General features: G+C 36.0%; 1 protein-coding gene and 1 long non-coding RNA gene across 6 annotated transcripts in view; one reads left to right on the top strand and one right to left on the bottom strand.

The window, feature by feature from the left end:
- The window catches only part of PDE4D (phosphodiesterase 4D), a 1,076,913-nt gene that overhangs the window by 683,393 nt on the left and 377,181 nt on the right, over positions 1-16,339 (top strand). The window contains exon 1 of one of the 5 annotated variants that reach the window (XM_081288616.1): positions 4,364-4,554. The exons of the other annotated variants lie outside the window; for them this stretch is intronic. Within the exon in view, the coding sequence (XP_081144742.1) occupies positions 4,430-4,554 (125 nt within the window). The 5' untranslated portion in view covers positions 4,364-4,429. Of the gene's footprint in view, positions 1-4,363; positions 4,555-16,339 lie in introns of those variants that run through there. 5 annotated transcript variants of the gene reach the window in all.
- On the bottom strand, positions 3,010-4,359 carry LOC308646116. The gene is made up of 3 exons (XR_014021321.1): positions 4,288-4,359; positions 3,265-3,426; positions 3,010-3,143 (listed from the first exon to the last, which is right to left on the bottom strand). It is a non-coding gene; the product is annotated as an uncharacterized lncRNA (long non-coding RNA).

Here is a 16,339-nt window from a genome sequence, read left to right on the forward strand (position 1 = left end):
TCTAAATAAAACTGAGCAATGCAGAATGGTTTTTAGCAAAGGTAAAACTTAAAAGAGTGCCAGCCAGAGGAGAGAGAAAAGTGTCATAGAAGGAGGCCTTATCATTTTTAAATACTTCATGGTGTGAAAGAGCAGGCTGTTCACAGAGAGGCCATAGCCAGGTGTTACTTGGGGGCAGATACAAGAGATGAATGGAGAGCAAGGGCATACAGAATTCGTGTTGGATTTAGAAATGTACAACTTGAACTTTATCACCACAGTTATTGAATGATTGCAAGCAAGAACCTCATGTGTTCACACTTCCATTTTAAAATGGTCATGGCAGTCAAATAAAAGATTTGAGGAGGAAAAACTGGAAGTGTTAACTCTGGGCAAACTATGAAAAAAAGATAAATAGAAGAACTATTAAGGAAAGTGCATTATATAGATAGGCAAAACATATAGTGTGGTCTCTAGAGCCAGATTAACTAGTTCCTAACTCTGACTCCACCACCTAAATCCAGCATGACTGGAGTATTTATAATAGGGTACAACTCATACAGTTTTATGAAGAATTACATGGGTTTATTTCTGCTATCCACAGTGCTTAGCACATAGAAAGCACGAGATCAGTGCTGTTATTCATCATGGCTATTAATACTATTGTTAATATTATTCATATTTGTGAGACTTGTGGTCTGATTAGCAATGATAGTCAAACTGAATGATGATAGGACCAGAAAAATGTGGGTTGGGAAGGTGGGGGAAAAGTTGATGTGAGTCACACAATCAATGCTTGAATTAGGTACCTGTGAGAGTTCCAAATGGAATTTTCTCGTTAGCGCTTTATGGTAACAGCAGAAAGAAGTGCGCTCTGGATACAGAGGTAGGAGTTTTTAGGCACTTAAGGGTGTGTCAAGCCCATAATTGGGTGTCATGAGCAGGAAGTTTGGAGGTCAGCATCAAGAAGAACCTAGAGAAATAAGTCAAATTTTAATCCCAGTAGCAGTTGTTTTCCAGTCCAGGGGGAAGAACAAACAAGACTGGGGAGAGGGAGTCCTCCCAAGTCACAAGACAGGGGAAATGATTCAGTTGGTTCTTGTACCCTGATGTGGCTGTGAACTGATGATGTCCTCCTGTCCTAAAGAAGATTCTCCAGCTTTACAAATTGCCACCAGGGCCAGAGAAAAGCTACAGGCTGAAAGAATCTTCTTTAGTAAATAATATCACAATTAGAAGAAAAATTCTACGGTCACAATTGTTATCAATTGCTTTTGGTTACTACTACGAGCATCACAAGAGTATGCTCCAGAAAATGGATGTTCCAGATGCCTTCATGTGATTTCTGCCTTTGTTTTAATGTTCTCAAGAGTTTAAAGTCATGGGGATGGTAAGTGAAATTTGTGCTGGACCTGTGCCTCTCTGCCACAGAAATCGTAGAATGCATCACCCCACAAATAATAGGTGGGTAATCCTGGTCATTCTTAGGTATAAACTCTGTTTTAACATAAATTTGTTACAGACTATGGTTCTAAGCTTTAGGTGAGATTACGTTCTCCGTGTTTTGTTATTTTCCCAAAGGTAATGTCCTCCCTCTCTTCTGTATAACCCCCAGAAACAAGGAGTTGTTTAAGATAGGAACATTCAGTTTTCCCTTTTAGGCACTACCTGCTAATTGGCCAGAGTTCTCACAACTTCTAGATTCTTGGCAGGTTGGATTGTAACAGTAATCCTTTCTCATCCCAATTTAAGTACAAGTAATCCCCAGGAGTCCTTGCCAGTCTCATGGTAAATCATTGAAGAGGTACATGCAAAACGTCCCTGCTAAGAAAATCCATGAATTTTCCCACCAGAGGACACATATTTCTCTTCCATAGAGCTTGATGTCTTCAGTTTCTGACTGTTAACACCTTTTAGGAAATTCTCATACAAAGCAGTTCCTATCCTCTACCATTGGACAAAGACTCCTAAATCAGATTGTTTTATTGTGCCATTGTCCTTAGGATTCCAACATGGAGGAGTAGGCCCCAAGGGCCTCTTAAACTCAAAAACACTTAATCACCCAGACATACATCACAATTAGTTGGCAATCATTAGTACTACCTCCATTTGTTAAAATGAGTGATGTTTCTCCAATTATGAAATATTATTCCGATTAAGACAAATATATTGAAGAGTGACAACATAGTGGGAACTCCCTCCATATTTAATCTCTTCCTAATTATGCAAATTAGGAAAAATTATTTACTAACTATGCTTTCCATGGAGCATCCTCTCATTTGAGGAGACTCCAGACTTTGTCTACACACACCCGTGTAAAACCTTTATAAGTCATGCACTTATGTCCCAATATTTTTCAGTTTGGATAGCCTGTCCTTACCTTTGTAGGCCCCTTAAACAACAGTTTAATTTTAGCAAGAAACCATATGAAATCACTGGGCATTTTGGAAATTTAGTAACTTATTTTTATGCTATAAAGAAATGAACTTGAATATCAGTAAATAGTATTGTCAGGAGGGTGGGGGAAATTGACATCTTCCTACATGGCTTTGAGAATATAGGCTGCTACAGCTTATCTATTAAAGGGGAAAATGTACACAATTTATTATTAAGCAATCCATTTTCAGAAATATTTGTTTCAGAACATTTATCAGTAAGAATATATTTTAAAATGTGTTTATTATTTATAGAAGTCCAACATGTTAATTTAAAGGATGAGTTGAAATAACTATATAGCCATTCTATGGAATTTCATATAATGTTTTAAAAAACACCATATATATATATATAGAGAGAGAGACTGAAAATTGTCTATTATTTATTTTAAGTAAGCCAAAAAGATATTATATAAGATTCTCTTTAGTAGTATCCCACTTCACAAAAAAGAGGAATACACACACACACACACACACACACACACACACACACACATCTATTGTGTGTATGTATGTGTATATTTGTGTATGTGTGGTAGAATAAACATAAAGATAAACAACCAATACATTTATTTATAAACCTCTGAGTTGTTTCAGATGTCCGAGATCATGGCCAGGCACAGTGGCATATGCCTGTTGTCCCAGCTGCTCAGAAGATACAGGCAGAAATCCGACTTGAACCCAGGAATTTGAGGTCAGCCTCAGCAGGCAGCCAAGTGAGACCTGTCTCTTAAAAAATAATTTAAAAAAATCATTATAAAACTAAATAAACATACACACACACACACACACAAAAATAGAAACTTGTTATTGGATAGAAATGTTTACTGTCAAAAGAAAAACTGCTTACCTTTTCAAACTTAAAAATTTCTGAATTTAAATTGTGTCTGCTGTTTAAATCCAAGCCATGTCTGAATTTGGCCACTACAGAATAAAATGTTTTCTTTCAAGATACTTTATGTTTAGCCAGTTCTCAGGACTCTTAAATAAATTGGCTGTGTATATTCAAATTCTGAAAAAAAAAACCTCATTTTTCAAATATCACAATTCCTCTGTGTAGTACTATGAAGTCCTGCTGTCTAGAGGTCATACACCGGGTTTGAATGGTTTTGTTGCTATAACTAGAAAAGAGAAAAAGAAACGGGACTAATTAAAGCTGTAACATTGTCTTCAGATTCTGATGCCTCCAGTAGAATGATTTGCTATCATTTCTGATCTATTATTAGTCTTTCATTACTATAAAATAATGGCTTACAAAGAATTAGCAAACAATTTGCTGTTAGTTTTTCAATAGATCATCTATTGAGAGAATGTTTCTGATGAAAACAAAAAAATCAGTATTGAGTTGAAGTATTAGTACATGTAAGCCTTTGCTTACAGTTTTTATGTTCCCAAGAAGCTGAATTCAGTTCTATTGTGAACAGTAATTTATGAACAAGAACCCACAAGTTTTTAACCAGAAAATTGGAAAACTATCCATAATCATTTCCATGTGCCCATTTTATTTCCCAAGTATTTATAATCAGTTTAGCAAACAACCACCCTCGCCCTGCTTTGAAGATATAGCAAATAACTGATCATTCCTTCCTATCAGCTGCATGCTTGGTGATAAATAAATAACTGATTTCTCAACCACTATTACATTAGGTCGACATCCTTTAAGACATATGAAAATGAATTAAAACCTTGTTTTCTGCCCAGAGATTTGGTCTGAGTGGAAGTAGGCTTTTGTGGAGCTACAGAATTTCTACTTCATTTGCTCAGCCAATAATTGGCTGGAGCACAGCTCTGGTTAGAAATAAGCAACAAGCTTCCTGTATTCATGAACAGAAAACAAGGTAGTGCATGTAGCCTCTGAGAAACACTCGTTTACTTTTGAAGAAAAGAAGCACCCGGCAACCAGTGAGCAGCATATGTCTGAAATCCATTATCTGACACACTCTTTCCAGCCTTCCTTCCCAGGAATGCTGGGCTGACTACTAAGATTTGCTTTTACTTCCTGCCTTGTGGATAAAATGAGTTTGCCAACCAGCTGTGAGCACCTAACGCTGGGGAAGGTGGCTAGATTCCGAAGCGCTTATATTCATGGATCGCCTTATGCAATCAACAAGCCAATTGATATTAAGCCTCAGAGGAGACGGTAACTGCTTTCCTTTCCTCTAGTTGTTTGTCAGTGAAAATGTGTTCTGTTACCTTTTGGTAACAGCTTTGGAAGTCTGCTGAGCTGGGAGGGTCAGGGCGAGAGGTTAGTTGTTAAATTCAGTATACTGGATAGTTGGGAAAAAATTAACCTAAGAGGCAAGCTGAAAAATATTCTCAGTTTACTATTTAGGAAAAGCTAATCCGGTTTCAAGGTCTGTAGATTTTAAGAATTTGAGAGATTGCTAGTGCTAACATTACCACCAGAGTCATCCATAACGAAAATTTGAAAGAGGATTTAGTCAAGTAATAGACATGTTTATTAGCAACACTTAGTACCAGATGCCCAGTAGCTCTTAATCTCTTTCCTCAATGCCAATGTGATCTCAATATGGTCCAATTCCACAAAAAGCATTTGTTTTCATGTGGTTACGCCAGAAAAGGGCAATATATTTTTTCTATGAAGAAGTTGTCATTTCCAAATCAGTGTTCCAGAATTCTGCTAACTCATACTCTCCACCCCCGGCACACATACCACATACACATAAACATATACAGGCAAACTCATGTTACATAATTAGGAATTTCAAAGCTGAGATCATTGTTTTTAATACAGGGAAAAGAGGATATATACTTGTTAGATCCTTTCTACCATCCAATATTTTTAACATGGTGTCAGAATAATGACGATGTGTTTCACTAATGTGTCCAAAAATTATCCCTCTATTTTGGTTTTAAACAAAGCCCTCATATTCAGCATTTAACAATGAGCTTCAGAAGCATTTTATGAAGATTTTATCTTTTCTCTGTGAAAATGCCAGTTCTCCCTAGTTTTATGAACTCCCATAATAAAATTCCAAAATTTTGAAGGTAATGTATTTTACATGAAGAGTATCATTACTGACTTATTCTTCTGCTTTTTGTTTTTAATCACACACACACACACACACACACACACACACACACAATACATATTTTGCCAAATTTGTATTTTAAATGTGAAGGAACTTTTAGACATTTGAGTGATTTAAAAAAAAAAAATCCCTACACCTTCAGAAATGCCTTGGGCTTAGTTATTCAACTATAATATTGTTTTTTTCTGATTTGATGAGAATCAACTTTTTTCTTTCAGTAAGGAGAAATGTTTGTTTTTTCCTCAGAATATCAAGGCTTTTATGTCTAGCTCTATCACCATTTCGGTTTATAACAGACTGGCAGCTACAATCAACTATTTTAGGGTGCATTCAGCAAAATGTGTCCTGAGACACATTTTGGCATGACACATACCTGGCATTTCTCAATTGTTGCCAGTTACCTCACTCCATGCTCCAGTTAGAGGAAATGATAATAAAAACCTCACGAATTGCCAAATCCATGTGTAAATGCTATGTACCTGTTTCTTCATATATATTTTTTTCAATTTAAAATAATTACCTTTACTGTAGAAGTCAGTTGACTTACTGACTGATATAAGCTGATGTATAGTGCAAATACCGAGGAAATTTCATACTTATTCCAGATTAGTTTTAAAATTTAGATTCACAATATATTTCACAAGGAAATTATTTTGAAAGTATTTTGTAGCACAGACCTGGGAATTTGTAAAAATACAAGATCTAACTTTTCTTTTCGTGTGCTGCATTGCTTATACTTAGCAAATGAATCCATTAAATGACTTTTGTGTGTGCAGAAGATGTGAAACTTAAATCACTCTATCTAGAGCTTCTCCATGGGCATATAAATTTGTGATGATAGCAATGGTTAACCGGGAAGGACAAGTCAGGAAGAAGACCAAATTATAGATTATGTCTTTTATTGTATAATTCATTTTCTACATCACAAAACTTAAGACCTAAACTTTTTCTTCTTAGTTTGATGAGCAAATTGCACACCTGAAATGGCAGTGTTTCATCATCCTAGAGTCACTAAAATCTACCCAAATTAACTGGTTACATTTTCATGATGACTCATCTGAGATGTATCTAAAACAGTGCATTTATGTTTATTTTTATGGATTCGTGGCTGTGTTTTTTGACAGTAAGAAAATTGCTTTTCTAATTACAAAAATAAATGTGAGGAAGGAAAAAAGGAATGGAAAACTGTAAGACAGGATGGAAAGAAAAAAAAGAAGGGAGGGAACAAAGAGAAAGAAAAGCATCTAAAGAAGAAAAGCCATATGTTGTTTTGACCCTCTCAATGAAGCATGAGATTTTTGTGAAAAAAAAGAAATCTGGCTATTCATTATAAAATCCATGGGGAGAATAAAGTGGAAAATCTAATATATAAATGCAAAGAGAGCTCAATTTAAATCCAAGTATACCCTTATAAAATAATAATTAATTGAAAGAACAGCATGTTTGTCTCAGAACACAGGGAAATGATTTCCAAATTGAAAATCAGCTGTATTAGAAGAATGGCCACATGGCCGTTTAATAGTTCTCATTTTTTTTTCTTTTGAGAGTGACAATGAAGACTTGAACAAAGCAGTTAAACTGCTAAATCTTAATTAGGCTCAAAGATGAAGAAAATGACAGTCCTGCCATCTGTGATATGATTCTCTGTATTTATGATTTTAAAAATGTTTCTTTTAATCTTTTGTAGCCTCCACAGATTTTAGAGCTCCATTTTTACACCCAAAGAAATATAATTATTTTGTTTTAATTTGATAAAACGTTGGTGTTCTCATTTTAATACCTTAGATTGAAAAATCAGATTTAATCTTCTGGAAGATTCTCACACAAGTGGGCTCTAGGGTTTTTGAGTATGAGGGTTGAGTCTTCTTCATTGTCACTATGCCAGTGCCCAGCAGAGAGCCCAGTACAGATCACAAAAGAAATGCTCAAAAAGCATGAATAAAAAAATAGAAAAGTTCATGTTATATATTTTGGCAAAGACACATGTATCTGTTCCTGGATGCCACCTTATGGAGCTTTTGGAAGACTTTTTCCTGTGTCCTTCTTTTGGATTAGTTGAATTCCCCTTGTTATTTCCACATAGAAGCTGCATGTAGCACTGACTTGAAACCAGTGGCTCAAGTGGCTGGCATCACTCATTCTATTTTTAAGAAGTCAGTAAGGAGGATCTGAAATTCAGTTCTGTATTCAGAAAGAGAGAAGGGCCAGGGAGAGGAGAGGGGGACTTCAAGTGGTAGAAAGGAGGAGAAAAAGCATTGTGGGAGGAAATGGGGAAATTTCTAGAGGGGAATAATAATATAACTATGAGAAATCTGATAGAAGTGCCAAAGTTTATAAAATCAGTAACCAAAACTCTGGAACATAAGCCCGGGTTCTGTTTGCCCTGTCATGATGTAGAACTTGCATTTCTTAAAAAAAAAAAAAAAAATCAAAATGGAAAATAAAAATCAGGAAGAACAAAGAGGTGAGACAGGAGTTGCTAGGCCCCAGTGGTGGAAAAGCATTGTGTTATTGGACTTTATTTTTCACAACCTCACCTAGCACTGTGGCTCCCTACTTGTCTCCCCCTGATGTCTTAGAGGCGTGTCTGTGCCTTCAGCTGACTGAGGAGGCCATGTACCCTCCATGCTCCCTTTTGCTAGAAATGATACTTCTTGTATAAACTCTTCGGCCTCCATTTTTCTGATCTTCTGGGTAGGCTTGCACTCCTATCATCATAGAAAAGTAGAAAATAAGAACAACTACTATAAATTTGAGTATATAACCAGTAAGATGTCTCCTTGGAGAGAGATTCCTAAGTTGTGCAGTTAGATTCCTTGCAATCCTCAAGTTATTTATTTGAAAGGACACATTAATTTGATAGGGCTGTCATAACACAATGCCACAGACTGGGTGGCTTAAAAATAACAATGTATTTTTTTATAGTTTTTTATAGTTTTAAAGACTGGAAGTCTAAAAGCAAGCTGTCTCGGGGTTTGGTTTGTTGGAGGTCTCTCTCACTGGCTTGTGGATGATCATCCTGTCAAATGATCCTCACACGGTCTTTCTCTTCTGCACACTCACCTCTGTTGTCCCCTTGTGCTTGCATATTTCCTTCTCTTATAAGAACATCAAAACAAATTGCACTAGGGATCATTCTAACAGTTTCATTTTAACTTCATCATCTCTTTAAAGTCCCTAGGTCAACATGGTCACATTCTGAGGTCCTGGAGTTAGGGTTTCAAGATCTTAGAGAAGATCTAAGATCTTCCATTTAGCATAGAACAAACTGTCCATAGAGATTATGTACTAGTAATAACCAGGGAGCAAGATGGGAATAAGACTGATCCCAAATAATTGGTGTCCTCATATTAATGAAAATGGATTTAATAATGATTGTGAGCCTTCAGCAAACAGACACTGCAGAAATCAGAATAGTAGTTCCCATTCCCTGTACCAAAGGAAAACAAGTATACATTGCAGATGATAAATCATCAAATCTCATCATTTTAATTTAGACTCATAATAACCATGCAAACAGGACTGAGACCCATATTTACTTTTGTTCAGTCTTTTGTTGGGGGAAACAGAAAAGGGGGTGAAGTCATTAACTTAATTATCTGTGTAACCAGTGGTTCTCAACTGGGGTGATTTTACCCCATACCCTGAAACCCAGGGGACCTCTGGAAATTCTAGGGACATTATTGATTGTCATGAGTTAGGGTGGGATTAATTGTCTAATGGTATCAAGAGCAGAGAACAGAGGGATGCTGTTAAATATCCTATAGGGTACAGGAAACTTTCCTCAGCAAAGAAGTATTTGACCCAATATGTCAACAGTGCTGAGATTGAGAAAACAATTTGTTATGTAACAAATTGGACTGGGGAGTATCTCAGAGCTCTTTGAAGACCTTATTTATATCCTGATGATTGACACAGTTTATGCATTCATGAAAATACTTTTATCTTTCTTCAGTAACCGCTAAATAATGCTTTCTTAACGTGGTTAAAAATAGACAACTGCCACACTTTTAAAATATTCTAAAATATTCAGTAAATTCTTCTGATTTGTCTGAATTATCAGCTTTATTGCATTTTCAGAACTTGTCTTCTTTTAGTAGAGGTACAACTGAGATTTCATTAAGGAAAACTGAATAAACAATCTAATACATTCTGTTAATTGTAGGCTGGATGCTAAACTTTGATCACTCTTCAAAGGGAGATTAAAAAATATTGAGCAAAGATGCACAGAAGATAATGTGTATTACGTGACAGTTCCATTGGTCTGGTATGTGAGGCTCACCTGTCTTATGCCTGTGTTCATGGGACCATTCATGCAAATGCATGAGCCACAGTTATTTTCATCATAACAAGCTCATCCTCAGAGTAAAGAATAAATTTCATAAAGGGGAAATCTTGGGGGGTGGGGGTGGGATGAACATTCCTCCTTTGATGGTAGACTCTTCATTTCACTTTAAATAAAACTTCTAATTACCCTCAATTCCTTTTAATCCTCCCTACATCTGGATCAAGATTAATGGCAGTACCAATTCTAACTGGAATGGACATCCCACTCTCCTCTCAATGTTGGAGTTGTATGTCTCATTGCCTATTGCCAAATATTCTCTGGGGGACACAAACTCAATATATTTGGAATTAAAATCCTACCCATGTCCTTGGCAATCCAAGTCACAGACTCTGAAGTGAGCATCCCCTCCCACAGTCTGAGCACTCTACAGCCAACTGGCTGCAGATGCGTTCTTCCTGCTTATGCCCTTCCATCCCCATGCTGCCCTCATCCTCTCCTGCATGAAAGACTGCTAACCTCCTAACTGGCCTCTTTATGCTACTGTCATCTTCTTCCTAACCGTCACCCACAGGTACATTTTCTGTACTGTCTCATGACAATTCCATGCTTTTTTAAAAGGACCATGATCTACTCCTTCTACTTCTCTGTCCTTGTCAATTGCCCTTTGTCATTGATATATACTATATGTTTTAGTATAAGGAGTGGCATAATGGAAACAAATATTTTTGCAAGAAGAACCTGACAATGGCATGCAAAAAAATTAGAATGGAAAAGACCAATAGAAGCAAGTAGTGGAAAATCCTGATGGGGGACAACTTTACTGTTATAAAAATATGTGAGTGCGGGCTGAGGCTGTAGCTCTGTGGTAGAACACTTGGCTAGAACTTGTGAGTCCCTGGGTTCGATCCTCAGCACCACATAAAAAATAAAAAAATAAAGAGAATGAAGATATTGTGAAAAAAAAATCTTTAAAAGAATATGTGGTTACATTTGTGAGAAATGCTCAAAAGGAGACCAGTGCCCCAAAGGAGGATAGGAATAGGTGCCTAATATAGTCCGAACATTTGGAGAGTGTTTCCCTGGCAATAATTGAGGTTTGAGGATGAGCAACAATGTGCTCTACCAAAAGTCCCGCAAAGGAAGCTCTAATGTGAATGTTAAAAGAACTGAAAGGGTAAAATGTATGAAGTATAACAAGGATGGAGGAGAGGGGCAAAAAGAAAGTACAGAAGATAGAGAAGGGAGCATTTAATAATTTTTTAATTTTTTTAATTCTTAATTTTGAGGAGTATCAAGGGATTATTAGATTTACTAATTTATTCGTTAGCAGTACAATTTTTTGTTTCTAAATTTATGTTTTTTAAATGATAGTAGAATGCACTGTGACATATTATACATATATAGAGTTTAACTTCTCGTTCTTCTGGTTGTACATGATGTGAATTACATTGGTCATATAATCCTATATTTGCACATAGGATAGTAATGTCCAATTCACTCTATTATCATTCCTAATTTCATTCCTTTCCCTTCCCTTCATTCCCCTTTGTCTTATCCAATGTACCTCTATTCTTCCCCGCTCCACACTATGGTGATTAGTATCTGCATATCAGAGAAAATATTTAGCTTTTGGTGCTTGGGGAATTGGCTTATTTCACTTAGCACAATAGTCTCCAGTTCCATCCATTTACCATAAAATGCCATAATTTCATTCTTCTTTAAGGCTGAGTAATATTCACTTGTGTGTATATATACCACATTTTCTTTATCCATTCATCTGTTGAAGGGCACCTAGGTTGGTTCCATAGTTTATCTCTTTTGAATCGAGATGCTATAAATAGTGATGTGGCTATATCATTTTAGTAGCTGATTTTAGGTCCTTTGGGTATAAACCAAGGAGTAGGATAACTGGGTCAAATGGTGTATGGACTCCATTACAGGAGTTCATCTCCATATAGCTTTCTAGAATGGTTGCTCCATTTTGCAGTCCCACCAGTAATGTATGAGTATAGCTTTTCCCCAACATTCTCACCAGCATTTATTGTTACTTGTATTCTTGATAATTGTCATTCTGACTAGAGTGAGATGAAATCAGTGTAGTTTTAATTTTAGCAGTGGAATTTAAAAACATTTTCTTTGTGTCTTATTTAATAATTGAAGGTTTTAAAACATTGAAATAAGAAGTATGTGCCAGGCATGGAGATGGACTCCTGTAATCCCATAGGCTTAGAAGGCTGAGACAGGAGGATTGTGAGTTCAAAACAGCCTCAGCAACTTAGCAAGGCCTAAGTAGCATAGTGAGATCCTATCTCAAAAACTAAAAAAAAACTGAAGATGTAGCTCAGTGGTAAAACATCTTTCGTTAAATCTCCAGTACCCCCCCCAAAAAAAAAGAAAAAGAAAAAAAAGAAATATGTATTATTATCCATCTTAAGTTGTAAAAAAGTAAATTTTTAATCCATTCCCAATAACTAGAGATTTTGTTCTTTTGCTTCAGTTCAGCCACCCATCACCCAATTAAACATCCTCCTTTGCTAAAAGGAAAGGAATGAGACTCCTTAGAGTGCTTCGAATGTTTTATTGCCAGAGAAGAACAGGAAACGAACAGGAAACAGTACACAACCACAGAGACCTTCATGTCCCAGTCCATTTCTATATCCAATGAGAGGCATTCAGTTACTTACTTCCCATTGAAACTTTTTTTTCCTTAGCCTTTCATGCTTTGCTCTTGGATTGAACAGGCTATTGCTTAAATAAACTTCAACTTCAAAAGGAAAATTTCCGTTATCACCTTTCCTTTCCTTTGTAAATTGTGGAAAGTAAAATAGGAAACGTTGGCAAAGCATTCTGGGCTCAGGATGGGATCTTGCTGTCAAATAGGTTATGGACTGATATATGAAAGAAACAAAGGCAGAAAGATGGGTGGGCAGTCAGTCAACCACCAGCCATGACTTTGGACTTGATGCTGTTTTGTATGGCCCTAAGAAGGAGGATGCTCCAACATGGAAGATATGAGGACAGAGAAGGATATTGAAGAAAAATAATTTGATGAAAAGGACATTACAGGTATCCAAGGGCAATATAATGAGTTTCTCAGACAAGATGGAATGTGTTTTGATTTTCAAAAGATGATCAGGCTTCATTCATGTGGTTCTCAGGGGCATATGTTGTTACTCATCCTTGGGCCTTATTGTCGCCAGGGAAACATTCTCCAAATGCTCAGACTATGTTAGGTACCTATTTATACTCTTATTGGGCCTCTGAACAGTTCTCACAATTGTAATCACATTTTTATGTATTTTGTGGGCTGATGAATCTCCTCTCACATTCAATCATGGGATCTTGAGAGCAGAGTGTCAGCCAGTATATTTAATCACAGTTTTTCCAATGCTTCATAGAGGGCCTGCTTGGCACATGATAGGCATTCAACAAATTCTTGGGAATCTGTTTTTTTTAACTGGGATTTAAAAAGTAATCAGAAACAGTAAATGTAGCTGTAGGCTTTTGGAGAAACATATTAAATTCATTCCAGCAACTTCTAAACGTAGGTCTCAAGCCCTAACCAATCTTCTACTTTGAGATTGTATCTTTATTCCCTGCTTAAAATTTTTTTCACGGGCCTTGAGGTGCCAAATTGAATTCATCATTTTGCTCTTAAAAAATGTTCTTTTGCTGGGCATGGTGGTGCACGCCTGTAATCCCAGCAGCTTGGAAGGCTGAGGCGAGAGGATCTTGAGTTCAAAGCCAGCCTCAGCAACAGTGAGTCTCTAAGTAACTTAGTGAGTCTTTAAATAAGATAATAGGACTGGGGATGTGGCTCAGTGGTTGAGTGCTTCTGAGTTCAATCCCTGGTATAACTAAATAGATAGATAGATAGATGATAGATAGATAGATAGATAAACAAATCTGCTCTTTTTCTTTTGTTCCTTGGTCTGATTGATTACTATCCAGTTATCCAAATTAGAAACATGAGAATCACCTTTGTCACCTGCCTTCATCTCTCATCATGTAGTCTTTTACGTATTGACTTCTAGTATCAGTCCTTCTACTCTGTCTTTATGACTATGCTCACTCACGTGAACTGCTGTCAGCACCTCTTAAGTGATATCCAACTGCTGGTTTCTGTATAATTAACCCAAAACAGCTTTGTGTTTATCTTTTGGTTGTTTTTTATTGCTTTAGCAATATTCAAATTTTTTCAGTGCATGCAAATTACACCAAAACTGTTTTTATGTTGGGTACTCAGTTTCAAAGTTTTCTAATTGTCTCCAAATATCAAAACCAAAATTCTACCTTTGTGACTTTTTTTCTGAGCAATTGCTGAGAAAAAAAAATCAATGAATTTACTTAATTTTCATGATGAAAACATTCACAAGTTTAATGTTTCTTGAAATCTGAGATTATGATTCTATAAGAATTCAGAGTAAATCAGCTCAAAAATACTCTCCTGCAATTAGTCATATCTATGGGTCATAAGCATAGATTACTATAAGAATGTGGCATTTAGGCATTGATTTTTAATCTAGGCATAAGTTAGAAATACACGTGCACACAAAAAGTCTCATAAATAATCATAAGTAATTCCACTAACACTTATGACAGGTATACACTTTTCCTAAATTTGTCATTTCCATCTTTCCCCCCAAAACTATGACTGAGAACATGTACTCTTGTTTGTGCTGATATTTATGAACAATGTATGCTGGTGCCCCATGTAAAACAAGTTATGTGATACTGGTGTTACCATGGTAATCCATTATGTACATAATAAGAACATTGTGAATACCAGCAGCTTCTGTTCCCTTAGAGTTTCTATTTTTTTTTCTTTTTTCTGTTTTTTTCCTTCTTTGTTCTTTTTCATGTGTATGTGTGTCTTTAGAAATCCAGTGGCTATAACACCAAGAGTAGCACGTTCCAATTCTTCCTTTTTGATGTTTGTGATAGGATTTATACTCTGCTAACAAGGGAATCCTTAATCACTTTGACTTGAAATTTTTCTCTGCCTGATATTTCATTTTGTCAACAAAATCTTTTTCCCTCTGGGGGAAAACTCATTTGAATCCTATGGCTAAGAGATGCCAGGAAACTAGTATTATGGGTCCCATGGAAGCAGATCATCCCTATCCTGTGATTGTCATTGACTCTGAATTCTGTATATGTTCAAAGTCACTCCAAAACAGTTCAGGGAGATGAAAGCTAACCTTCACATTTCTAGCAACCTTTAAAGCTAAATTGCCATTTTGACTATAGCACAAGAGACTCTTCATGACAGATAAGGACATAAATTACTGTGAGGAAGATTAGGGTTAACTTACTTGAGGGAGAATAAGGGTTATGCAGGATTATTAATTTTTCCTAGTTATAGAGAGATTTTATATGTACTAGGAGGAGAGGACTTGACTGACACTGTAAAAGAACAATTCTATAGAGTTATACCATCCAAGTTCGGTATTATGCAAATTTGGGTATATGCACTAAGCAAAATGAGGCAGGAGGAAGAAGCCATTTAAATAGAACAACTGTATTTGCTCCACCTGCCACAACATGCAATGAACTGTATTAATTAATAAGTGTGAGGTAGGAGATATCAATATTCTGTTCTCTTCCTGACTCTATTTTCATTGAACCTGTCATAATTTGAACAGCTTGCTCAAAATTTGAGTGATTTAAGGGAGTCTCCATGGTAATATAGACTATTCTGTATTTGTGTCACAAAGGCTTATGTTAGAACTTAGCCAAAGTAATGACTCCACTGAAGTTTGTTACTGTACCATAAAAACAAATATATATTTTTTAAAAAATTCAATTTGATGAACTAAGATCTTCTCAAAAGAAGAACTACAAATGGTCAACAAATATATTCAGCATATAGCAACATACCTTGCAGTTAAGAAAATGCACATCAAAACTACTGTGAGATTTTTGTCTTACTCCCAGAAGAATGGCAGTCATTAAGAATACAAACTATAATAAAATATAGAGAGGATGTAGAGAAAAAGGAACATTTTTACACTGTTGGTAGAATTGCAAATTAGTAGAACTACTATGGAAATCAGTGTGGAGGTTCCTCAGAAGACTAGGAATGGAACCACTAAATGACCCAGCTGTACTACTCCTTTGTATTTTCCTAAAGAATTAAATTCAGCATTTTATAGCAATACATGTATATCCATGTTTATAGCAGCACAATTCACAATAGTCAAACTACAAAAACTAGTCTAGGTCTCTGTCAAGAGATAAATAGATAGAGAAAATATGTTGTGTATATATACACAATGGAGTTTTATTCAGCCATGAAGAAGAATGGAATTATGTCATTTTCAGGAATATGGATGGAACTTGAAAATGTTAAGTGAAACAAGCCAAACATAGGAAAGTCAAGAGAAAAAAAGGAAAAGAAAGATGGGGGATCTCCTGAAAATTGAAGGGGATAGAGAGAGTAGAAGAAAAAGACCAGGAGAAGGGAGAAGAAAAGGGAAAGAGGAAATACTGGAGAATTATAATTGACCAAATCATATTGTTATATTGTGTGCAAGTACCGATATGTAACAACAAATTCCCCCATTATACATAATTGTAATGCA

This window comes from Spermophilus citellus, assembly GCF_964194105.1.
Source record: "Spermophilus citellus genome assembly, chromosome: 1".
NCBI lineage: Eukaryota > Metazoa > Chordata > Mammalia > Rodentia > Sciuridae > Spermophilus > Spermophilus citellus.